Source organism: Furipterus horrens, unplaced genomic scaffold, assembly GCF_987537825.1.
Source record: "Furipterus horrens unplaced genomic scaffold, mFurHor1.1.pri manual_scaffold_3, whole genome shotgun sequence".
In the NCBI taxonomy this organism is placed as follows: Eukaryota; Metazoa; Chordata; class Mammalia; order Chiroptera; family Furipteridae; genus Furipterus; species Furipterus horrens.
Genome location: NW_028327173.1, coordinates 78,766,705 through 78,793,084, shown reverse-complemented (window position 1 = coordinate 78,793,084; position 26,380 = coordinate 78,766,705). Strand labels below are relative to the sequence as shown.

Sequence of the window (26,380 nt, the reverse complement as noted above, 5' to 3'; positions counted from 1 at the left end):
TCTTCCTCTCTTTCGTCTTGGCATTATTGCTTAGGATCTTGACTATGCTTCCCCAGTAGGGAGTCTGGAAACAAAAGATGGAGGTTAACTTTTTAAAGGAGTACTTCATTGCTACACACCTTTGGATTTTTTAAAAAATATTTTATTTATTTATTTTTAGAGAGAGGGGAAGAGAGGGAGAGAGGGAAAGAAACATCAATGTGTGGTTGCCTCTCATGCACCCCCAACTGGAGGCCCTGCCCGCAACCCGGGTATGTGCCCTGACTAAGAATCGAACCTGTGAGCCTTTGGTTCACAGGCCGGTACTCAATACACTGAGCCACACCAGCCAGGGCTGGATTCTTTATATAAACCGTTAAAGTTGCTATTTACCTCAGTTCTACTTATAAATGCTATCTGAAATTAAATTTACTAAATGTGAGGTTTGGAGGCTGAATAGTGTGTGGTCTTATGAACTTCCATACTTCTGAGATAAACAGATAACAGATTAGCCACAATTTTAGACAGACCATAAACTAGTATTTGGGTCTATGAAGGTAGCCTGAGTTGAACCATTTCCAAAGAGCAGAGAAAGGCCTTTCATTTGATCTTTATCAGGCATCAGAAATATCTTTTTTTTTCAGTAACTTTTTTCATCATTTTCTTAAGACGATAGCTTTTCTTTGTTTCTTCAATCCCTGAGCAGTAGCTTGCCCTTCAGTCTGCTTTTAATCTTCAGAGCCTGCTCATGGTAAATCAGAAGATAACCAACTCTTGTCCATTCATAGGGAGTTGGTGTCTCAGAGAGGCCCCAAGAAACCAATGAAATAATTTGTTTATTCAGCAAACACAGCACACCTGCTGTACATCAGGCACTCTTCTGGTGCTTTCATAGCCAGTACATATACTATTTAATCCTTCCAACAAATGTATAAAACCGAGGCCCAGAGGGTTTAAATAATTTGCCCCAAAGTGCATATTTTAAGAAGAAGACGAGTTAGAAATCTAATGCAGTTTTTTCTGACCATCACAGTTATATGGCTTTGAGAGTGAAACTAGGTAGACAGATAGAATGTGTGATAAAGGACTTGCCCACTGGAAGCTGAATAGACCACATGTGTGTATAGATTATGTATATATGTATGGATTATGTATGTGAGTGAATATATTTGTATGTGTGTGTTTATACATGCTTTGTTTACAGATACATATACTCTTAAATATAATTTTTTGCTTTAAGCAAAGCAGTCAGAAAGATGTTACAGACCACTTCTAACCGATGTGCCTCTGGATGTTCTGTGTTCAGCTTATGGAATATCACCTAAGTGGTACAAGTGAGCTTCCAGTATTTTTTAGGGAAGGATCAAAGGAATACATAATGATTTTGAAGTGATTCATTTTAGAGCAAAACATGAAATAATTAATTTTTAAAATAAAAATATAATATTCAATATGTAAAGGTGTGTTGAGAAATATTGCTTTTGTGTGAGTAATGGGCAGAAGGAAATTAAAGTGGGGAAAGATTAGGTTAGTCACCAAGAATACTGTTGATCTATGCAACCCAGAAATAGTTTTTAAAATGAGATTCAGGTATTCAGGAGTATGTTTCTCTGCATAATCCTTCCAAGAAAGATGCTTCCTTTTTGACTTCTGATGTTTGATCAGTGAACATGTGTTTATTAAGAGTGCACATTTGTGCAGGCCGGGGTACAGAGGTGAGTAAGACAGGCCTGGTGCTCTGTCCTCATGGTAGCTTCTGATCTAACAGAGAGACATAAACTGATTATAAAAGTGAAAAGCATAACATGGAGTCAGTAGCAAGAGCTGTGTCTTATAAGAAATCTTAATTCAAGTATGCAAAACTTATTAAACATAAATGAATGTATGGTTTGGTGAAGCTTTAAAAACAAGCCTTTGTGCCCTGGCTGGTGTAGCTCAGTGGATTGAGTGCAGGCCTGTGAACCAGGGTGTCACTGGTTTGATTCCCAGTCAGGGCACATGCCTGGGCTACAGGCCAGGTTCCTCATTGGGGGTGTGTGAAGGGCAACCACGCTTTCATGTTTCTCTCCCTCTATTTCTCTCTCCCTTCCCCTCTTTCTAAAAATAAAATAAAAAATATATATTTAAAAAAAAAAATAAGCCTTTGTAATTAATCAGTTTTATATTCTACACCTGTGCTATCTGATCCAGTAGCCACTAGCTTCATGTGGCTATTTACAATTAAATTAATAAAAATTAAATAAAATAAAAAATCCATTCATTTGGTTGCACTAATCACATTTCAAGAACTCAGTAGCCACACATGGCTTGTGACTCCCAGATTGGACAACACAGAATAGAACATTTTCATCACAGCAGAAAGGTCAGTTGCATAGTGAGTGTTGTCCTAGACTTTTTTATGTGAGTAGTGACCATTAGCCATTGACACTTTGGATATCAAATCTTAGAGCTAATATGTTCAGACAAGTGAGGGAAGGCCATCGTTAGTCTTACAGTTCTCTATAACAGAGCTTACTAACTTTACTGTTCTTCTTAGTGTAGACATTTTCTTTTTGTGTTCCCTGCAGCCATCCTCTCCTTTTGAATCCTTACCCTTTCCCCGCTGCACCCATTCTCACTCCACTTTCCTAGTTCTCATTCCATTTATGCAGTTTTATCAAACAATTTTACTTGTAGGCTGTATTAAAACCAAGCAAACCTGTGGTGGTTCTTAAAAATGACAAAAGGATATTTGAAAAAAACACCAAAAACCTGGTATTTGTTAAATTCTCCCAAGTCTGTTTCCCATTAGATGAGTAAGAAGTACACCGGAGTGTTACTGTACCTTTCTGTACATATTGGGCTTGCTAGGAACCTGACTGAAGATGGGCAGGAATATATCACAATCATGTCTTAACCAACTTGCCATATATTTTTCAGAGTTAAAAAACAAAACAAAACTGTGATGGTGGTGGTGGTAATTGTCTCTCATTTTGAACTGAGAAATGAATAAAAGATTATGATGGAGATATTGGTGGCTTCCTTAGTTTCTATGGGACTATTCCTTTCAAAGCAAATACCACATGCACACATGAACTTGAGCTGTACCTCCTTCCTTTCTGACTTGCTTTACATCCAGCTTTCCTCCTATATAGTTATTATTATAATATAGAGCTCTTAACCTAAATATTATTGAATATATCACAATGGGGCTTATCCATATTATGCTTGACTGGATTCTATCTCCATGAGTATTTTTTCTGCCTTTTAAAAAAATGTTGAAAAAAGTGGGACAACTGTAATACAAAAAAATAAGTAAATTTTCAAAAATTTTGAATTCTATAGGTAATACATGACTGTACTTTGCTTATTAAAAATAATTCTGGTTAAGGCTTAAGTTCCCTTTGTCTTGCTGTTATTTATGTTATAATATATGGTTCTTCATAATTTATTGTCTTTTAAAATGCTTGTAATTATAACATTTCTTCATCTTCAAAGGATACAAGGAATTCAAGCTCTTGCCTCCGAATGCTTCCCTGCGTGGGTCTAGTTCACACCATTGGCTGGTGCTCTGTCTTCTGCAGGCTTAGGTCCTGCCTGCCTCCACATTGGCTCAGCTGTGGCTCTGCCTCATTTATCAGGAATAGCTTCATCAGAAAAGCATTTGATGCCCAGTTGCAGTACTATTTTGCTCATGTAGGAAACAGTGGAAAAGGCAGCTAGCTTCCCCTTCAATGTCAGGGATGCTGCGGGGAGGATGTGCCTACGGAGGATTTGTGCCTCTGGAGGTGCTCACTGGAGCCAGGGAAAAGTAAAGCTTTCCTCCCTTGTGTCATTTGGTACTTTCAGCTGTTGCTCTGTGGGGTTTTTCTGATATACTTGATCCAGGGATCTTGTCCAACATGCAATTATGAAAGGCAGGACACAGATGGTTTGTTCTGATAGCATTACTTTAGTCAAGGCCTTTGCGTGGAGTTAGTACATCTGGGCCGTGTAAACTTCGAGTGCTGGGCACATAACTCATTTTGGTAGTACCTACTCGAATGGCTGGAGAAACTGAACTTCATCTCGCTGCCAGCTGGCAGTGGAAAGTAGGGAACAGCTTCTCGCCCACCAATCTGCCTTTCAAGCCCTGAGGCATGGAAGTGACCAGCTTGCCCTTTATTGCTGGTGCCACAGTGCGCCCCAGAGGAAGGATGGGTGCAGCTGGTCTTGCCAAGAATGGGGCTTTGGAATTCTATAGGAAGGGATTTAGGATGGAGTACTCTAAGCTTCTTCTTTAACTAAGGCAAATGTAAGAAGACCAGGCAGCAGTGGGCTGAACATGTCATGTAGCAGTGCACAGAGGCGTAGCCCTTTTGCCCTAGGTGAGCTGAGGGAGAAAAGGCGGGCGAAGATGTGGGAAGCCATACTGATATCTCTGTCGAAGGGGTGAAAAAAGAATAGCAAATGCAGCCCTCTGCAGGGAACTATGAAGGTTCCTGGCCCTGCAATTCCAGGTCTCCCCCGTCCTTCACTTTTCCGGTGGCCCTGCCATCTGGCTCTCAGACATTCATGTTCTCTTTGTTTCTTCAACCAGGATTTGATACGTAGTATATAGGTAAGGAGGTGAGCTTGGTTTATTATACTCAGGTGAATGGGTAAATGTGCCATTTTTCTTTTTCTGTTAAAAAAATACAGTTCTTATTTTCTGCGTTGAGATGGGAGACGTTCTTAGTTTCTGTATTATTGTGATAAGTCACTTATCCATGAGACTAGTACTATTTCTCTTGCCAGTATTTTTGCAAGTCATAGCACCTCAAGATCTGCCAAAACCTTGACATGCTGTAATGATCTACTAGAGGTCAGTTCCATCTCCAGATATAGTCATCTGTTGTATTTCATGCCCAGCCTAGTTCTTTATTAATTTTTAAAAGCAACTGTAACAGAGGTATGATTTGAAGGGCCAAACCTAAGTGAAGTCTGGGGTGTTTTTTCCCTTCTCTCTTGGCTTTCCAGAACTGAGGGGAAGTACTTTCCTGGACTCAGTCCCTCGCCTCTGTGTTTGAACCATTTCACTTTCCTAACAAAAAGAAAATATATGTTGTATTTATCCGTATTTCTTATGGGCACACATACCACTTTCAGAATAAACGCTTCTGTAGCAAGCAGGCTCCACTATCTGCCTCCTTTATTTCTGTAGTGTTTGCAGGGCTAGGTGTTTTGTTTTTTTTTTGTTGTTGTTGTTTTTTTTAAATCCTTACCTGAGGACATTTTTTCATTGCTTTTAGAGAGAGAGGAAGGGGAAGAGAGAAACACTGATGCAAGAGAGTACCATCAATTGGTTGCCTCTCATATACACCCAGACCAGCAATTGTACATGCACTAGGGATCAATCTGCAACTTAGGTATATGCCCTGACCAGGAATCAAACCCACAACCTTTGAGGTTACAGGATGATGCTCCAACCAACTGAACCACACCAGCCAGGGCTGGGCTAGTTTCAATGTAGGTGATGAGGTTTGCTCAGATACTATGGTCATAGTTAATAATGGTAAACGGAGTGTGCCTCATTTTTCATTTCTTCTCACTTTTCATTTCTTTTCATTTGTGAATGTATCCAGTTTACTGTTATGTATAGCACTTAAAGTACCCGGCACACACAGGTAAATGAGATCTGTCCGGAAAAAGTCTAGCCATTGTTAATATAACAAGAACTGTTTTGTGTGACATCTATGTAACCTAGTAGCTAAGGAGAGTGGACTGCAATGTGACTGTGTGAACAATGGCAACTTCACTGTACTAGTGAGTGGGGGCTATAGACACTGTTGAGTGAGCATGTGTACTGTGTGGCTGTCGCATTCAAAATGACTGAGTAGAGCAACGAATTTGCATCATATTTTGCATTAAGCTTGAATATTCCTCAGCTGAAACTATTCAGATGGTTCAGAAGGCCACAGCTATGGACAAGTGGTGATTGGCAGCTTCATCCCAAAAATGGGCCCACTCATGCCCCACATCTAATGCATAGTATTTTGGCTAAACATGAAATCACCCAGGTGACTCAGCCCCCCTCCAGTCCAGATTTGGTGCCATGTGACTTCTGGCTTTTCCCAAAACTAAAATCATCTTTGAAAGGGCATAGATTTCATACTGTCAATGAGATTCAGGAAAATTTGATGGGACAGCTGATGGTGATTGGGAGAACTGTGTGAAGTCCCAAAGTGTCTACTTTGAAGGGAACTGAGGCATCATTGTCCTATATACAATGTTTCTTGTATCTTGAATCTTCTTCAATAAATGTCTCTATTTTTCATATTACATGGCTGGATACTTTCTGAACAGACCTTGTATTCTAACTTCCCTGGTTATGTTCCACTATAGGAGGAGTAGAATGAAAAGTGGAGATGTTCAGCAGAGTAGTAACTGGGTGCTTAATACGTATCTCCAGGTTCTTTTTTTTTTTCCTTAAATCCTCACCTGAGGACATTTTGTCATTGCTTATTTTTTCTTTACAGAGAGGGGAAGTGGGGAGTGGGGGGAGAGAGAGAGAGAAACATCAGTGTGAGGGAGAAACATCAACTGGTTGCCTTCTTATATGTGCCCCGGCCAGGGATTGAACCCACAACCCAGGCATGTGCCCTGACCAGGAATCGAACCTGCGACTTATTGGTCCCAGGATGACACTCCAACCAACTGAGTCACCTGGCCAGGGCCCCAAGTTTGTTTTTAAGGTCATTTTCATTGTTGATGCTATTACCCATGTTTCCATTTTTCCCCCCTTTGGCCACCTCCACCCAGCCCCACCCCTCTTTCCCAGGTTCATGGTGATTGTAGGGAGTCAGTAAATTTTTGTCGTTATTGTTCTGATATTATTGCTGTTCTTTTATTAAAATGAAACTGAATTTCTTTTTTCTTTGAATTAACTTATTTTCTTTTTGGAAAGAATTTCTGGAATGACGAGAAAGAAGTGTGGTCTTTCATGCTTAGATTGGAGGAGATAGAAATTTTTGTTTAACAGGTAGATTAGTACAAATTTCAAAGGAGAAATAGCAAAATATAACTTTAAGTTAAGGGTTTTTTTAGTAGTTAATCTGAGGGAAGTGGTCTCTTGATAGATGAGTGGGTACTTAAATATCTTTGTTTCTACTGCTTGAAGATGGATTTGGTCATAATGGATTGGAACCCAGTAAGTAAAATAGATGTCAATAGTCCATATTGACCTAAATAAATAAATGAATAAACAAATAAATGGGGAAGAAGGGACAGCCCTTCCTTATAGTAGAATTCTAATGAACAAATAGAGATGGATATAGAAAATCATCGATATAAGAATTAGTGGGCAAAGGTATGATTAGAAACAGGATATTTGCAGAATCTCCAAATTTCTCTCTACAAGATTACAAAGGGTGGAGCAACCTGGCAGATACTACCTTAACTAGGTTAGAAAGTTAACCAGTAATGAGACAGGTTGTCATCATTTACCTCCCGATGGCCCAATTTCAGTTCTGTGATGTTCTTGCCAAAAGTGCACAATCTCAAACTAATCATGAGAAAACATCAAACAGACCCAGATTGGAGAGCATTGTACAAAATAACTGATCTGGACTCTTTAGACATGTCAAGGTCATGAAAGGCAAACACAGAATGAGGAACTGCCCCAGAGTAGAGAAGGCTGAGGAGACAAGGGAACTGAACGCAAGGTGATGTCTTGAACCAGATCTGGAGTGAAAAGGAGGACATTGTGGGTCAACTTGTGAAATTTGAATAAGGTCTGAAGACTATTTAATTATTTTATATCAATGAAAATTTCATTATTTTAATAACGGTGGTTGTGTAAGGTGTTAATATTAGAAGTTGGGGGAATGGCATTAGGGAACTCCATCTAATTGTTGCAGCTTTTTGTGAGTCTGAAATGATTTCAAAATAAAAAAGTTAAAAAGGAACATTCTGGTATGATTGAATGATTTGGAATTTCTTTGTTGGCAGGAAGAGGATAATTATATACCATAAGATACCTCTCATATGTAATCTCTTATTCTCTGGGATTTTCGTTTTCACAATTAATTTTAGAGGCCTTCTGATTTCCTGTAAATTTTTTTTTTTTTTTAAGGAGTAGCCCTTTAACCTGTTGCCTGATGGAGCCTTCAATAACCATCCTAAAGCATTTATTTCAATTTTACAATTGTGAAAGACCTTGAGCAATAGCAGCATAGTTCCAAATGGCAGTGGAATGGGAATTTAATACTTCGGTTCATGTTTTTCTTTTTTTTAAATCTAATTCAGCTTTCTCTCATCGAAAGCCAAAGTATGATAGCAACATTTCAGAAAATTATCTGTAATCTTTGAAATCCAACAAATGATAAGATCTTTTTTTTAAAAAAAGATTTATGTCTATTAGTTGTCTCCCCACTCATTTAAGTTCTTTAAGGGCAGCTTATGTGTCCCTTTGTTCATTTGCATCCGCAGGCATCCAGCCAGTGCTTTACCCATAATAAGCTGTCAACAAGTCTCTGGAGAAGATGCAAGTCTAAGTGGTGGGGGTGGGGAAGAGAATGGTATTCTTGGAGGCTTCTCTTTATTCCAGAGGTACCAAACAGAGGGAAAGTGATAGATACACCTAACATTTTGTGATCACAAATTTCAATAGAGAAATTGATTTACCATACAGACCTTTTAACTGAAAAAATAATAAATAGGAGATTCAAAGTAGAATGAAAGGCAAAAAATGTTAGAGACATCTGACTTTCCTGTTGGCAGCAATATGTCCTCTATTGAAAATTTAACGTTAAATGTCCATCTCTACTATTGTTGGCTTTTTGCTGTATTGATCTCTTGTCATGGTTCACATTAGCATTCATCTGTATCTAAAATATTTATCTCCCATTTGCTTTATCTCTTTTTTAAAAGATTTTAAATTTATTTTTTAGAACAAGGGGAAGGGAGGGAGAGAAACATGGATATGTGAGAGAAACTGATTGGCTGCCTCTCTCATGTCCCCAACTGGGGACCTGGCCCGCAACCCAGGCATGTGCCCTGAATCAAACTGGTGACCTTTCAGTTCGCAGGCTGGCACTCAACCCACTGAACCACCCCAACCAAGGCTTGCTTTGTCTTTTATAAACTCTTATTTGGCTTAGCTGTTGTATAAATTGCTTGTCATTGGAAAACATCAGACTTTTTAGGGGTTGATTTTGAGGGGTTTGAAGAAGGTCTTCATCTGTCCAGAAACAATTTTAGATGGTGTAAGAAAAGTACAGAACTGTCCTGTAGAATAAAAAACCTCAAATAGCTTTTTTGAGGGGTGGGGGAAGGTGTTAAAAATTGATTGCTAGAATATCACTAAGGTCTCTTGACCCAGATGATATCTTCTCCCAAGTCACCTTGACCCAAAAGTTGAAGCAGTATTAGATTATTTGTACTCCACCTGAATAAATCAATGACTAAGTCAGGAACTGAACTCTGATTCCATAATGCTTCCCATACCTTCTGTCTCCAAATGCATTTTATTTGAGGTGTCTTTGTCTTTTAGGAAAGATGTCCAGGTAGTATTATAACAGATGAAAAAACAACAACAACAACAACAACAACAAAAACTGGCTTTCAGTAGAATAAACCCTACTTTTAAAAAATTATGTTAAAATATACGTAACATAAAATTAACCATGATTTTTAATACTGATTGCTAAGGAGGTTTTATATAAGGTGCCAGATGTTTTCATTTTCCCCCAAGCTTGAGAGAAAGGTTATAATTAAATTATGTTTTACTACACTTTACTTGAAATGGAGAAGGCAGAACTTGCCTCTTTTGTGGTTCTTCATATATTTAATTTCATTCATTGGCAAAATAAATTTTTTTTTGTGAGGGGGAGGATTGGATTTGAATACCTTCTTAAATGTATTATATTTGTTAAGTACATTTTAGCTGCCTTAGTTTTTCTTTTTTTTATACTCCAGTTTTCTCAAAGCACACTTCTTTCCCTTACTTGCAAGAACTTCCACCTAGATATGTTTTATACCAAAACATATACAATGTTTTAGAATCAAAATTACCAAGGTGTGTCCTTTATCAACTTGTTGAATGTCTGAAAGCCTAATATTAAATTCTTTGATTTTTCTTAATTGTAAATCTTTTAAACAATTTCAATATACTTACATGTTGACATCAGTGGAATTATTATTTTTTAGAATGCCAGCTTAAGAACAGTTAGCTTTGCCTGCATCTGACTTTGAAATGCAGCTTAAAAATGATTAATCTGAAATGTCATTTGGTTAGGTGTGAATTATTGTTTATGAACCTTTGGTTTACATTGCCATCTGAAGTGGGAATGGGAGTTTAGCCACAAAAAATATCAGAGGCATTTCTTTTCTATTAGTACATGGACGGTAATGCATGATTACCAAGGGCCCCTTGAAGCTGTTTTTGTCAGAAGATAATGATTTTTACTTTGCTTAGAAGGTACCTACCATTCCCTAAGTATCAAATGAAGTTTTAATAATTCCTGAGGCATATCTACCTGACCTTAGTATTTAAGGGTTCTAAAGCCAGAACTATAATCTTTAAAAAATTTCTCAAATGAATCAAGAGAGAAAAAGAGCATTTTTCATATATGCACACAAATAATTTGGGAAGTCTAAATATTTCGTAGTCTGGTCTTAGTAGCCACTGATCAAAGAATAGAAGGTGATCAGTGAGTTCTGTAACAGGTGTCTTGAACAACTCCTAACCATGGCAGATGATGGGGGCGATTCGGGGATTGCTGCTTGTGTTACTGCATTAACAGTGCAGAGACAAAGAGGTTTGCAAACAATTTGTGTAGAGAAGATGCAGTAAGCCAAACAAGGAGAGACTGTAAGAAAAAAACAAAACAAAAACGCTGGTGGCTTGGGCCTCATGGTGACTGAAATCTCATCTTTATAATGTGTCTGGTTTTCAGATTGCCTGTTTGGTACCTGTGGATCAGTTTCAGCTTTATCAGCGGTTAAAATTTGAACGAGGTATGTATGCACTCTTCTTTATATCCCAGGGGTGAATGCGGTTTTTACACGTGTCGTCTTTCCACCAACCTGCGTGCAAGATTAAGGCAGCTGTGGGCTGTCAACAAAGCCACAAGGGTGCTCAGAAGGGGGAAAACTAATTGCAACATACAATTTCAACTTTCTGAGCCTCAGCCAGAAAAAATACAGACTAGCAAAAAATAAAACTTCCCTTATATTGGCTGTTTTGTATTTTTAATTTGGCTCATGTGAGAGAGGTTCTGCAGAAGTTGGATAGTTTCACAATAACAGAACTATTACAAAAGAAAAGTAACCCTGAGAATGGGCTTTACTTCCAGTTTTCATACTCCTGAAGATCACTCTTAAAACTTTAATCAGCTCAAACATTTTTACCGCTTGTTATAATATTTACCGTTTGTTCTTTTGGCATTGCCTTTGTCATTATACTGATGGCTGAGTGTATCATTTTAATGAGATTTACAATGTTTTGGATTAATTTTCTTTCTGACTTTGGACTTGGGATAATTTATATCGCTTTTCTAGTTATCCTGCCTTTTGGTCTGTAGGAATTATATTTTTAACTTCTTTTGGCTTCTCATAGATCTTTTTTAGGAGCCTTTTCTTCCTGTCATACCCTAACGTTCTTGAACGAAATGGTCTGTTTCTTTGTTATCTGCGAATTGGAGAAAGAAATTATTTCCTCTAGACCTTTTAGGACTGGTGTAGTCTCATTGAGTATATAAAATAAACTAACCTAGCATGAACATGCAGTTTTCTGATTGCTGTCTTTTTTATCTGGATTAATAAAGGCTAGAGATGGGGGCGGGGTGGACGTTTATCATGTCTCAGTAAGTTTAGTAAATGTGATTTACCTTCATTTCATTTAATTTTTGCAACACTCTGACATGTAATTCTTACATGAAGAAAGAAGGAGAACCATGCAGAGCATGAAGGGGTTAAGAGTAGGAATATTTACTTGCAGGGGAGTCACAGGATGACATTCACTACCACGGACCAAGATCTGGCTCAGTCTCATAGGCTCGTATTTTTCAGCAAGCCCAAAGCAGTTTCATCTCTCAAGGGTGGGTCATTTAACTAAATTTATAGTACAATATTGATAGAGTAAGGTAGAATTTACTAAAACAATTCTTGGGCTAGACTATTTAAAGATGCCAATGAGGCTAAGAGGTAGAATGTTGTTGAACATAGAATCAGAACCAGTGAAGTCAGAGGAATTTTAGATTTCCTGATGAAGACATAGCCAGATGTATCTTGTCCTAGGGCTTCTGAACTAACTAGAGAAATTACTGATGGGTAGTTTATATTAACCCACCCTAATCTGTCTACTTGGGATGATTAGATTGATGGGATGATTAGATTGAGCATTATAACATCAGATGATGGTGCATTGGATGTGACAGCCAAAGATGACAGATCCTGGGGTCAAACCTCTGCCCAGCCATTCTCCCAGTTTATTCCAATATCCCCCACTATAAAAATAAATGACTGTTGGAAAAGAGACATTTGAAGTATTCACCCACAGACGGACGTGGTTGGTAGTGAGTGCCATGACTTTGGACCTCTTGAGTGGACAAGGTAAAAGATTTTCAGGCTTATGTGGTGAGACCTGTATAGTCAACAGTGCTCCTTAGCAGCCAGGGCTCAGCACTCCTTTGCCCCATATATACCTCTCTCCTCCCACCAACCACCTCCTCCGCTGCCCCATCTTTTAGGCCTTATTACTCATTGTTTACATTTTAGGAACATAGCTTATTAGCTAAAATACCTTTTTGTAATTACACAAATTCTAATAGTACCAGGAATTATAAAGCTTTCTATAGGTGATGTTCATGGATGAATATTAAAGTTTCAGTTTATTTAAAAGAGCAGAGGCAGGATGGACAGAGGAGGGCAAAGTGGGGAGGGGGGTTGGGACAACTGTAATAGAATAACAATAAAAAATGATTAAAAAAAAAAAGAAAGAGCAGTGGCTAGGGCCTGGGTGGGAATGCAGGCTTGACCACTTACTAGACGTATGACCTGGAGCAAGTTCCTTAATTTCTGCACCTCAGTTTCCTCATCTTTAAAATGGGGTTTAAAATGTCCCTACACCGTGGGGTTGGGACAAGGATTAGGTAAATTCATACATGTAAAGCACTTTCTGTGAATGCGTCCTGTGTTTTAGTGTTCAAAATATTAACAGCTCTTGGTAATAAAAATACTAATAACTTCAAAGTACCATCTTTTACAATAAAGAATCCTCAGTGATCTTCTTTTTCCTTTTTCTTGAGACAAGGTAATCATAACATTCTCTGGGAAATATACCCGTATTGAAATAGATATTGCAATTTTTTGTCAGTGGGATTAGAACACAGAAACTAATTGACCACATCCATCTTTTCTTTACTTCCCTTTTTTTTGGTGTACATTCTATGGGTTTGAGCAAATTTATAATGATATGTATAAATCATTATAGATAAACTATGTAGCCTTCTCTGTTTGGCTTCCTTCACTTAGAATATGCATTTCACTGCCACATATATCTTTACAGTAGAAATAGCCTTGCTATAGATGAGGTACGCATGAAAAATCATTGGCCAAGACTCTCACAGTTTGTTTTGTGACTGCAACTTTTTAATGTTCTTGTAGTGTTCATCTCTATTTGTGATTGGCTTATTTCTTCATTAGATATGATAATGTTTTTGATTTGGTTACAGTCAAGTTGGGTAGGCTTTGGAGCCAGACTGTCTTTTATAGGTGGTCTTGTATATCTCTGCTTTGATGCATTATAAGGTGACCACATAGTCTTACTCATACATGGCATTTATTTATTTTTCACAAGTTCTCTGTAAATGCCCTACAATAGATTCCCATGAATTGACAATTGATTTTATTATTCCTTTTTTATAGACACAGAAACTTAAAATTGGAGAGGTTGAAATTTGCCTAGGATCACATAGACTGTGTCTAAGTTTCTTCATCTATCAAAATTTTTTAAATTCTATAATTTTTTATTGGGGTAAATATATATAATGTAAAATTTACTATTTCACTCATTTTAGGTGTACAATTCAGTGTCATTGAAACATTCACAATGTTGTACAACCATCACCACCATCTATTTATAAAACTTTTATTACTATAGGTAGAAGCTGTAACCATTAAATATTAACTTCTCACTCCCCTCTGATCCAAGCCCATGGTAACCTCTAATCTTTCTGTCCCTATGAGTTTTCCTAGTCTAGATAATTCATATAAGTGGAATCATACAATAAGCCTAAAATTCCTTTTGTCTCTGGCTTATTTCACTCATGAATGTTTTGAGAGTTCATCCATGTTGTACCATATGTTAGAACATCATTTTATTTTGTGCTCAATAACATTCCATTGTATGGACATACACATTCATTGTTGATGGACACGTGGGTTGTTCACACATTTTAGCTATTGTGAATAATGCTGCAATGAACATTGGGGCACAAGCATATGTTTGAATCCTCTTTCAATTCTTTTGAGTATATAGCTATGACTGGAATTTCTGGGACATGTGGTAATTCTGTGTTTAGTTTTTGAGTAACTGTCAAACTGCAAAAATCTAAGTTAATTATAAATTTAGACATTTTAATTATTTTAAAGTATGGAAGTATGTTCAATTTATAAGTACATGTGCTAAATCCTGTGACCATTTGGTTCATCTCCCTCATTTCATAACAAAAGGAATCTCAGACCCAGAGACATTTTGATCTTAGGTGATTTTGGAAGGGAATTTGTAATCATGTAATTCCTCATTATCACCCATTATAAGTAATTTTATTAGAAAAAATAGACATTTCAAGTAAGATTAAATTTATTTTAATACAGTGCTATATAATGCAATTTACTTGATCGGGGTACTTTAAGTTGTATACCTCATTGTTACATAGTAGACTACATATTCACCTCAAATTCAAGACTTACTAGCTTGTAGACTTTGAGCGTTGTGCCACGAAAACATTTTATGTGAAACTGTTTTGAAGAGGATCTTGGGATACAGTAAATACAATCTTATAAATGGGTTAAATGACCAAGTAGCAGAAAATAACACTCATTGGCTGGGCTCTGAGATAGAATTGTAGAGACTGTTGTTGCTCTGACAAATTGCAGAATCAGATTAGTGGCAGCCCTATATCTTAGTTATAAAAATTATTGTTAGTTTTGCCCAATTCTTATTGATTACCAAGTTCTTTTTTGTTATTAGTTTGTCACTCAGTGTTTTTTAATTATCCTCTGCTTTATGTTGCATACATAATAAGCTTGCCCTTTATGTCCTTGTTTTCATCTAAGTCTTTGTGAGGAAGAAAATCTGTTGAATAAGAACGGGCCCAAATGATCCCTGTTTATACAAAACACAGACACGCTATTTAGAATTGATTGGTTATTCTATGAATATACTCTGCATTCATCTATGACTTTCATTGGCTACTGCTGTGTGTGTGGCTTACCTACTTTCTGAGTCAGTCTTCCAATATTCACAAAGATAAGGGACCATTAAGTCTGGCATGTGTTAGTGATTACTGCTTTCCTTTCTGCTGGTTCTCAGTCATGTGCCTGTTGATTAATGCTGGAATTTTGTTTTACTCTTGTTTCCAGAATCTACTTTTTCAAAACAATTTTTCAAAAATTTGGTTAAGATTATCCACCTCTAGTCCTTAACCCCATTTTTTAATTTTTGAGACCCTGTTTTATTTACTTTAACTGCAAGTTGCTTCAGTTCCTTGGTAGGGTAACATGTCTGTTCCTGGTTAGTTGTATCATCATGTAGTGATTAAAAACACATACAAACGTTTTAAGTGGCATAGTGTTCTTCATAAATACATGAAGTAAAATAGGAATTTCTTTTCCTGTTATCTGCTAATCTTTCCATATTCACTCCTGTATTCAATATATCTACTTTTTTTATGCACTGAATATTTGTTATACACTAAGTGCTAAGTGCAGGTCCAAATGCTGGTTTCATCTTTCTTTGGAAGTCCTTTCGTTCTCAGCATTTTTCACAACCATCCTTTCATTTTAAGTCTTAACATTTATGATATGGCACTTCAAGTTTCATCTCACTCTTTTATTTGTCTTGGGTGAAATGCTTCCACCCCATCTTTTGTGTCTGATCACTAAGGTTTTGTCTCATCAGAGCTCCCTGTGTGGGTTTTTGGTGTCTTCTTCTTCTTCTTCTTTTTTTTTTTTTTTTTTTTTTTTTTTGTGAGACTGTGGTTCTTAATGACCTTATTGGTACTTCAGGTATTTTTGTTTTTAACATCTCCCCTCTCTCATTAGCCATCTTTCTTTTCATAGTTGCTGATCACAAGCCTGTTCTGTGTGTGTGTGTGTGTGTGTGTGTGTGTGTGTTTTCTTTTTTGAGCTTGCTTTTCAGGTGTTTTGTGGTAAGTGAATGATTAAGTCTAGGGTTTTCTTCCTAAGCTATTCTGCGCTTTTGGATGATAACCCTTTCTCCTCAGCTTCTCACTTCCTTTACCATCCAGTTCTTTCTTGGTGATCAGTTTTAAATCTAAAAGTTCCCTCTAGATGTTTCTTTTTTCCTTTGAAAAACAAAAATATCAGTAGGCAAAGACATTTATCAGCATGGAGGACAAAATTTCTAAAGGGGACTCGAATGAGAGGCACAATTTCAAGTGTTCACCACTTCCTCTGTCTACTTCCATTTCCTCATCTGTAAAATGGGGCTAAAATGGGATGACTATCATAGGGTGGTTGTGGAGGATGAGTCAATATTTGTGTGTTGGCCACAGTGTAGATTAAGTAACTTATTCCTGCTATTGTTGTTGTTGTTGTTAATCATTACCACCACTAAATCTTACCTTTTCCCCAGCTTTCTGAACTAAACTAAGAAAGCATCTTCCAGAATCTAGATCCTACCTTGGACTGAGTGTATAGCACAATATAACTTCTGTTTTCTTTACAACTTAGTCCAAATCTTTTTCAGCATATTTCCATCCTTGTTGTCCTAGATTCTAGAGTTATAAAGAAACTTGATAATCAATAAAATTCCCTTACAGCACCCTATCATATCCATTTTCTTCCTACGGTATACTTTTACTATAAGCATGAATCCACTTTCTCTGACTGCCTCCAAGATCATGACTTGCTGAGAAAATGTAGTCAAAGTTACTGCTTTGAAGAGAAAATGTTCCCATGGTGATAGTGGAAATTGAAATATGTTTAGTAGGACGATTATATTTTGACATAGAGAATGGTATTCTAGGAGTAATAAAGGCCTGATCCCAACATATACTCACTAACCCCATTGTGCAAACTTCTAACTTCCGTGCTACTAATAAAACAGTGTTAGGCTAGATAAACTAAAAGAGTGTTTCCAAGTTTGAAATTCTGTGGTTCTCTTCAGCTGTCTTGAGAGGAATCCCTCTGCTGATGCCCACATCTGTGTAAGTGTATTTCCTATAGCAGATGTTAATTCTGATCAGCTTAATTTAATTGCGTTTTAACTGTCTTCAGAAGACCTTTGTTCTTTGAGATATCAGGAAGCAAATTAACTTTGGCACGATTAAAAATGAAGTGGGTCATCAAAGTTAAAAGTTTGATTTATTTTAGCAGATAATTAAATTAGCTTGGGTGCAATAATAAAAATACAATAATAAAAATTCATGTGATACCTTATTGGGCACAGCTTCACAATGGTTGAGGATGACAGAGAAACCACACATGTGAGTTGAGAGAATATACTGCAAAATAAGAAACAAACTCCGCATAAGTGATACTGATAGTTCCAGGTGGGAAAACCAACGGTCCTTGAGTTCAGTTTTTGAAAACTGAAAATGGTCATCAGTTTCAGATATGGTCTTTAGGTCTCATGGAGGTTTTATTTTCTTAGAATGTTTCTACTTCCTAATAATTTTCAGAATACAGAATTTTATAAAAAACAGTTTAAATATTGTTTTCTGCCATACAGATATTACATGAACAAGCAGAGTCTTAAGATAAAATAGTCAGTGGGCTTTACTTCAGTAATCAGTTCTCATTTTCATAAGTATATCTCAGTGCAAATCTGAATTTGTCTTATCTCTGGTGTAAGTACGTTACAACTAATCACTTTTAAGTTGTGGTCATATTAAAGTGTTCTGGATGCTGTTAGTTGGGGGTTGATTTACACAGATTCCTGGTTTCTCTTTTTTTAGATTTCTGAACTTTTCCCCATCTCAATGATGAAGCTTGCATCATTGCCAATGTAGAAGAAATTAGTTAAATGTACATTAGTTCATTTTTCCCCAACTTTGGAAAATAAACATCAAGGGGGAAAAACTAGACTTTAAATGTTTTGGATAAATGTACATTTTGTTTGCTAGGCCCAAAGCCAGGAGGTAGAATTGAATTCAGCATAATAAGAAGTGTTTTGAAAATACCCCATTAATCCAATGGAACACCCTTTCCCCTCAACCTGCTCTCAGATTTTTGGCATGGATGTGAGAGTAGGGAGAAGACAGCTCTTGCACATGCTCAGTGATCTGGACACTACCCGGTGTCCATCAGTCTGTTCCCTTTGGTTTGGGTTTTGTGAAGTCTTGTTAGCTGCCAGGGCTGGCCATGTCTGATGCCCCTTCAGCATTTTCTTCCTTTTCTACTAATCTGGCCTATAGGACCCTCTTGTAGAACACAGTGTTACCTGAGGTATGTAAAGCAAAATTATACTGTTGGTGGCATATTAGAACTATAATAATTAAAAATAAATAGAACAGGAACTTCTGGCCAAGATGGCAGCCTCGACAGATGCGCTGGGTCTCCCTCCACAGCTGGGAGGGAGTGCAACTGCCTCAAGGCTGGGGATGGCCAGAGGTTCCAGAGGATCAGACTGCATGGCGGTCCAACAAACGAAGATATAAAGAAGAAATACTCATCCAGACAGGTAGGAGAAGCGGAGAGGACGCAGTGTGGTGGCAGCAGCAGGAGCAGCAGCGGCGGCGGCAGTGGCAGTGGTGGAACGCGCAGTCACACATTTTAAAAAGTAGAGAGGGACACCTGGGGAGTGTTCCCAGCTCCTGACCAGACCCCAGAGCTCACTGCCCTAGTACCAGGGAAAATCGAGCCTCATTGCTTCTGACTGTGCAAACCAGTGGGTGTTGGGGTGGAGGAAGAAACTTCTGGTCTCTCAGCAGAGTCCGCTTGGTTAAAGGGCCCCCATAGTCCTAGAACATCCGCAGATCCACCCACTCTGGGAATGACGGCCAGGGCAGCAGCTAAAGGGGCACCAGTTCCATACAGAAGTGGGAGAAGTGCCTGGAAAGGGTGCAAGTGCTGAGCAAGCAGCATTGTTCCCTCCCCCACATACAATGCCACAACATGGTGAAACAGGTCATCCTGTACTGATGAATACCTAAGGCTCCATCACTTAAAACCTAACACGAGCAACAACTCTACCTAAGAAACAGAGGCAAACAAACACAGGAGCCTGTCAAGATGAGGAGACAGAGAAGTATGGCCCAAAAGGGGGAGCGGATCAAGGTTCCAGTGGGAGAACTAAGTGACAAGGAGATATCCAGCCTAACAGACGAGGCAGAATTCCAAACACTTGTGATAAAGATGCTCACAGGCTTGACAGATATGCTTGAGTATGGCAAACGCATAAGGGAAGAAGTGAAGGCTATGCTAAGTGAAACGAAGGAAAATCCACACAAAACCAATGGTGAAGGGAAGGAAACCGGGGTTCAAATCAGTGATTTGTAATATAAGGAAGAAAAAATCAGTCAACCAGTACAGAATGAGGAAACAAGAATTGAAAAAAAAGAGGAGAGCCTTAGGAACCTCTGGGACAACTTTAAATGTGCCAACATCTGAATCATAAGGGTGCCAGAAGGAGAAGAGGAAGAGCAAGAAATTGAACGCTTATGTGAAAAAATAATGAAGAAAAACTTCCCAAATTTGGTGAAGGAAATAGACATACAAGTCCAGGAATCACAGAGAGTCCCAAACAAGCTAGACTCAAAGAGGACCACACCAAGACACATCATAATTAAAATGCCTAAGGTTCAAGATGAAGAGAGAATCTTAAAAGCAGTAAGAGAAAAGCAGAGAGTTACCTACAAAGCGGTGCCTATAAGACTATTAGCTGATTTCTCAAAAGACACTTTGCAGGCAAGAAGGGACGCAAGAAGTATTCAATGTGATGAAAAGCAAGGACCTACAACCAAGATTACTCTATCAAGCAAAGCTATCATTTAGAATGGAAGGGCAGATGAAGTGCTTCCCAACAAGGTAAAGCTAAAAGAGTTCATTATCACAAAGCCATTATTATATGAAATATTAAAGGGACTTGTTTAAGAAAAAGAAGATCAAAACTATGAACACTAAAATGACTACAAACTCACAACTATCAATAACTCAATCTAGAAAGTACAAACAAAATCCAACTAAGCAAACCAGAGTAGGAACAGAATCATAGGTAAGGGGATCATTTGGAGGGTTATCAACTGGGAGGGGGAAGGGGGAGAAATGGGGAAATGGTGTGGGGATTAGGAAGCATAATTGTCTGGTACAAATTAGACAGGGGGATGTTAAGAATAGTATAGGAAAGGGTGAAGCCAAAGAACTTATATGAATGACCCATGGACAGGAACTAAGGGGGGCGGGATTGCTGGGGGAAGCAGGGTACTGGGCGGAGGGCAACAAAGGGGAAATTTTGGGACTACTGTAACAACATAATAAAATATACTTAAAAAATAAAATAAACAGAACAACTCTTTTAGCATTTATTGACTTATAACTGCTCCTCTTTGGGTGGGGCTGAAGGGTAATCTGAAGGACAAATGCCTTTTCTGTGTGATCTGGCCAGACTTGTCTGTCTGAATTCTTGTTCAGTTGGGGAAAGCTCTTCTCCAAGAGACTCCACGGTGCCCTAAAAAATATTCTCTGGGTAGTTGTTTCTGTTCTCTGGAAATATCTGTATAAAAGACGGAACAATAGGGAATCTTACCATTAATGCTACCACTATCTTTATTACCAAAAGGAATTTATCTACAGATGTAATTTTTAACTCTTTCATTATGTCATTTCTTTATTTAATGACATTTACTACATTCCAGGCATAATTCTATGTCCATGTTTGTCAACTGGGATGACTGTATCCAACTGCATTTCTACAAGAAAATCTTGACAATTTTGCCTTCAAAATGTGCTCCACATTTTCAGTACTTCCACTTCTAACATATAATCCAGTGTATCACCTTGGGTTGGATCACTACAATAGCCTCCTAATGGACCTCTCTGCTGCTACTTTGTGCCATTACCATCTATTCTTTCTACAATAGCCAGAGTAATCTCAAAACATGAGAATCCTACCATGGCCCTCCCCTCAATGGCTTCTTATCACACTTAGGCCTTATCATCACAATCTGTGATGGGGCCCTTGACTGCTATTCCCAAATAATCTACCATGACTCTCCCTCTGCTATTTATCTCCTGGTAAAGTTGGACTGCTTTATTACTTATGTAAATCTCTCTCTCTCTCTCTCTTTTTTTTTTTTTTTTTTTTTTTGCATTATTTGGACAAAAGTGGGGAAGCATTCAAATCAGAACCATGCATGAGTTGGCTGCTTATTCGTGGTTCTAACATATAGACTTACATTTATCATCAGACTTTGAAAAACCTGTGACTTAGAATGGGTACCAAGTAGATATTTGATCTGGGAGTCCTCAGCTCTAAGGTATACACCAGCCTTCATTTCTTTGGGTGTAGAATTTGTGAAACAGTTATAAGAGTTTGGATGAAAACATAAATGGTATGGAAATACAAGGTAAGACCTCAAAACATATGTGTGTGACTGTCGCCTTGACTTTCTAACCAGCCTGTTCCAAAGTTTTAGGGATCTTAACAGTCCATCTCTCTTAGGGTCTCAGGATCTATGAATCATAGGTTTCCCTTTTCTGATTATATTTGGTCCATCATTCTCCAATTCCTGTCCCCCAGAATTAAAGAAGAAAATATGTTTAAGGATGCTCTTTTTGAATGAAAACCTAAAATCATACATCCAATTGTTACATTTTCTAGGTGAGACATTAAAGGAGACAGCATTGCCTGGAACATTTCAGGCTTTGTCCCCCTGATACTGAATTTGAAAAATTATTACCCTTAAAACTAAGCTCATATGTAATACTTTCATTTCCTTTTTGCACTACCCCTTGGGTTTCTTTGCCTATTGGGTGGAAATTTTCAAGAATCACAGACCTTAGGAGATTTAAAACTAGAATCTTAGCAGTTCAAAATTTGCAAAATACAGGATGGGCCTAAAATAGGTTTACAGTGGTTCGTATGGAAACTAATACAATAGCTAATAAATAAAAATATAAGAATAAACTCTGTGTTTCACATACTCACAACTATAAACCTACTTTTATCCCACCCTGTATATTGGTTCAGAGAAAAAGGTGCTGTTTTACTCCTCAAATAATGTCATTTTTCACATCATAGGCTCCCTTGAAGGTCATATTATATGATAAGAACATGGGTCAGTTGTTGTATAAAAAATGGAACACTGAACAAGATCTGTAAACATTTGAATAGAGAGTCATCCACCACCACCCCCAAGCCTTTGTTCTTTTCTTCATGCCACATGGATCTAGCCAATGATATACCTGACAAAACTGACATATTATGGCCTGTGAAAGTTCCTACCTTTTGTTTTAGGGTATGTGGCTTTTTTACAAATGTCTCTAAGTGACATAGTGGTAGGGAAGCATAAGATCCAAATTGACAGCTTATCTAACTTTTTGGCTAAGCCATACCAGACACTGTTTGATCCCTAAGTTATTTGATTATTCCTTGTTTTTAAAATAATTTCTTTCTAAATAGCAGAGGAAACCTCACTATCTAGTGTCAGTGCCTGGAAGGACAAAATCTTTTGTGAATTTCTTTTTCTTTTTCTTTGGTAGATTCTTCATGTCCAATTTCCTCCAGGATAGTACCCAAAATAATTATAGAAAGGACTTGACATTTTTGTATATTTTGAGTGCTTAAAAGAAAGAAATATCTCAAAAGAGCTGCAAATTTTGGTTAATGTAAACACTGCTTATTTGTTTATAAGGGCATTAATGGCCTATTCCATTAGTACCTACTCTGAAAAATGTGGCAGGGCTGAGTGACTTTGTAGGTTTGGATCCACTGTGAAGAAATCACCACCCTTGGTTGTACTGAACTTCCGTAAATGTTAGCTTGCAGAAGAGAATAAATAAAGAGGAGAAAGCCTCAACTTTGAATGGAAGACAGATAGACCATCACATTTTCTTTCTTTACGCTTTAGAAGTTCACCTGGACCCCTACCGAACGTGGTGTCCCGTCGCAGACTGTCAGACAGTGTGCCCCGTTGCAGCAAGTGATCCAGGACAGCCGTTGCTGGTGGAGTGCCCTTCCTGCCACCTGAAGTTCTGCTCATGCTGCAAGGATGCCTGGCATCCCGAGGTCTCCTGCAGAGACAGTCAGCCTATCATTTTGCCAACAGAACATGGGTAAGAAGAAAAATGTGGTATTTGGGATTATTCACCAGTTTTCTCAGAAACATGAAATATGTTGCTTGGAGAAGGAATTATCTTGTGATGGAATTTAGCGATTTGTTATTTCCCTGCAGCACTTTGTTAACAAAGAATAAGCCAGAAAGCATCTCTAGGGGGGTTTTAGTTATATACCCCAGAGAGTCTTTCAGATACAGCCGAGATTAGAGTTTGTGTAAGTCTTGATTTCTCTTTAGTTAAAAGAGTCACATGGTCCTCTGGTTCTCAGTTGGAAGTCATAGCTTGTCCACAGCCATTTGCTTGGGTACCATACCCGTCAGCTGTTGACATACCTTGTTCTTTCTGCTTGCAGAGTGTGCAGCAATTATTTTCTTACCTAACTAAATTTTTAGCTCATGAGGTGTGCCAATCATATCAGAGAGAATATAGCAGTAGAAACAACATCTCTTTAGTGTGGTACAGTGCTGAATTCATAGGTACTAGAGAAAAAGAGCTTATCTCTCAATTCTTAATGCTTTGAAAGGATGGTGCCGAGGTTGAGATTTTGTTATGATGAGAAGCAATTAAATTTGTGCCTTTCATTAGGGAGGGTTTTTATGGCAGCAGCAGGGCCCAGAGTGAGAGACCTTTGTGTTTGATCTCTTGCTTTGCCTGAGGCCATGGCTGTTCTGCATCAGCAAGAACAGAAATACCAGTGTTGGCTTAGTCACCCAGTGCACTCAGCGTGTGTAGAATCATTCTCAGGAACAGTAATTTACCTGGCTATGATTCTGTGCTTGAATCTCAGACCAAACAAACCAAGAGGAAAAACAGATCCAATGCACGTGGCAGGCCTGTGTCCTTTTAGCCAGTACCTCCTACATTTTCACTGCCACTTCAGCAAGGTCCCCGGGCATCACAAGACAATGTAAAGATCCCAGGGAGAGAAGGACTGAGTTCTGACATTGTCACTTTGCATCCCTGTGACCTCATGCAAGTCACTCAGCCCTAGGGGATCTCTATTTGAAAAAAAGAGGGGAGCTAATTAAAATAGTAACTATCCCACTGCTATGTAAGGTTATTGGAAAGTACCAAATTCTATCATAGTTTTTACAACACTGTGAAGGGGAAGTCTCTGTTGGCTGGTGTTTTTGATGAACGGTAGCTAAGTGCAACCCAGTACTATGGTTCACCTAGCCTTCCTCTCATCCCACTTTTCCCGCTTATTGTCTGTCCCTCTGGGCTGTGACCCGTATTGGCCTATCCATCTGTTTGGAATAGGTCTTTTCAATGACATTGGGCATTTACTTTAATGTATTGATTATTGATTCCCCCCGGCCTCCTCCATTTGTTTATTTGAACAGATCATTAGATGGATTATCTGTGCTCCATTAGATCCTGAGCTAGTTTTCCTGCTGTATAACAGACTTCTTGAACTTTTTATTTAGGTGTGTGTGCTCAGGGAATGAGATACTACTTTGGCAAAACAATGAATTAAATCAGCTGTGGAAAAAATGATTATATAATTCACTCAAAGCCAAAGATAAATAAATTAAGCTTTTTTTTGGTTCTGAGTTATCTGAGTAACTAATAATCACCGTCTCTCCTGTTTTTAGCCCCACCCTTTTCCCTGGGGCTGAATGAAGCACAGATGACAGAGTTCCCGACCTACCCCTCAGGAGCCATAGGCATTCCATTGGCGACCTTAAGATTGAGTCTGGAAGAGCATTATTTAACTATTAATTGTATTCAGAACACTCTTAGCACAGCTCTGGTTAGTGTACACCCTTGTGGTTCTAGCTTTAAAAAGGAAAGAATTCAAGCAGCATTCTCCATCCTCACTGCATCATTTCTCATCCGCTTTGCTCCTAGGACCCTCTTTGGAACAGATGCAGACGCCCCCATCAAGCAGTGCCCAGTCTGCCGGGTCTATATCGAACGCAACGAAGGCTGTGCTCAGATGATGTGCAAGAACTGCAAGCACACGTTTTGCTGGTACTGTCTCCAGAACCTGGACGTAAGTTCCATGTGGAAGACGCTTCTCGAGTCGCCTTTCTCCATACTGTGCCCATGTCCTACAGGCTTTCCTTTCAAAATATTCAGCCTGTTTTGTCCTGCCAAAGAATTTATTTTTCTTAATGAGACTTCCTGAGACTGTTACTTTAGATATCTGTAAAACCTCTCTTTGATTCCCTTAGGTGTGTCACCTTAGCTTAAAGGCAAGCATTTGTTTTAGGGACATTTCCTGCTTTGGGGGCATTGTCTCATTCTATTATGTAAAGGACTGTTAGCTATTAGTTTTCTGTTGCTCTTGTAACAAATGACCACAAACTTTTAGCTTAGAATGACAATTTTATTATCTTTAGCTCTGTATCTTAGAAGTCTAACGTGGATCTCACTGGGTTAAAATCAAGGTGTCCTCAGGACTGTATTTTTTTTTTCCCCTGGAGGCTTTAGGGGAGAATCCATTTCTTGGTATTTTCCTGCTTCTTGAGGCTGCCTGCATTCCTTGGCTTGTGGCCTCTTTATCTTCAAAGGCAGCAGCATCACATCTCTCTGACCCTTCTTTCATAGTCATAGCTTCCAGAGCCATTCCCTCTGACCACAGCCCAGAAAGCTTCTCTGAGATTAGATTGGGCCCATCTGGGTGTGAGAAACACTCACAATAAAAACCCTGGGACACAAGACTTCAGTAGAAATCGAGGCGTTGCTTATTCACAGGTCTGCAGAGCTGGACACACAGCCAAGGCATGTGTGCCAAAGCAGAAAAAGCAAACTGGTTTTATACTAATGCTAGTAGCCCCCATACCTCCATCTTCCCCTTTTGTCTCTTACTGGATACCGAGGAGTTACAATCTAACACAATTAACTAAGGGTAAGGGTAATTTAGTGAGGGGTCTGTTTCCAGCTCTCCCTTGCCCTGTGTTTGGGTTTGGTGATAAAGCTGTCCCTAGCTCTC

General features: G+C 38.4%; 1 protein-coding gene across 2 annotated transcripts in view; it reads left to right on the top strand.

The window, feature by feature from the left end:
- RNF144B (ring finger protein 144B) overlaps positions 1 to 26,380 on the top strand; it is a 71,317-nt gene that overhangs the window by 35,840 nt on the left and 9,097 nt on the right. For both annotated transcript variants that reach the window (XM_090269776.1, XM_090269777.1), the window contains exons 3-5: positions 10,875 to 10,935; positions 23,235 to 23,439; positions 25,294 to 25,438. In XM_090269776.1, coding sequence (XP_090125902.1) covers positions 10,875 to 10,935; positions 23,235 to 23,439; positions 25,294 to 25,438 — 411 coding nt within the window. The remainder of the gene's footprint in view (positions 1 to 10,874; positions 10,936 to 23,234; positions 23,440 to 25,293; positions 25,439 to 26,380) is intronic.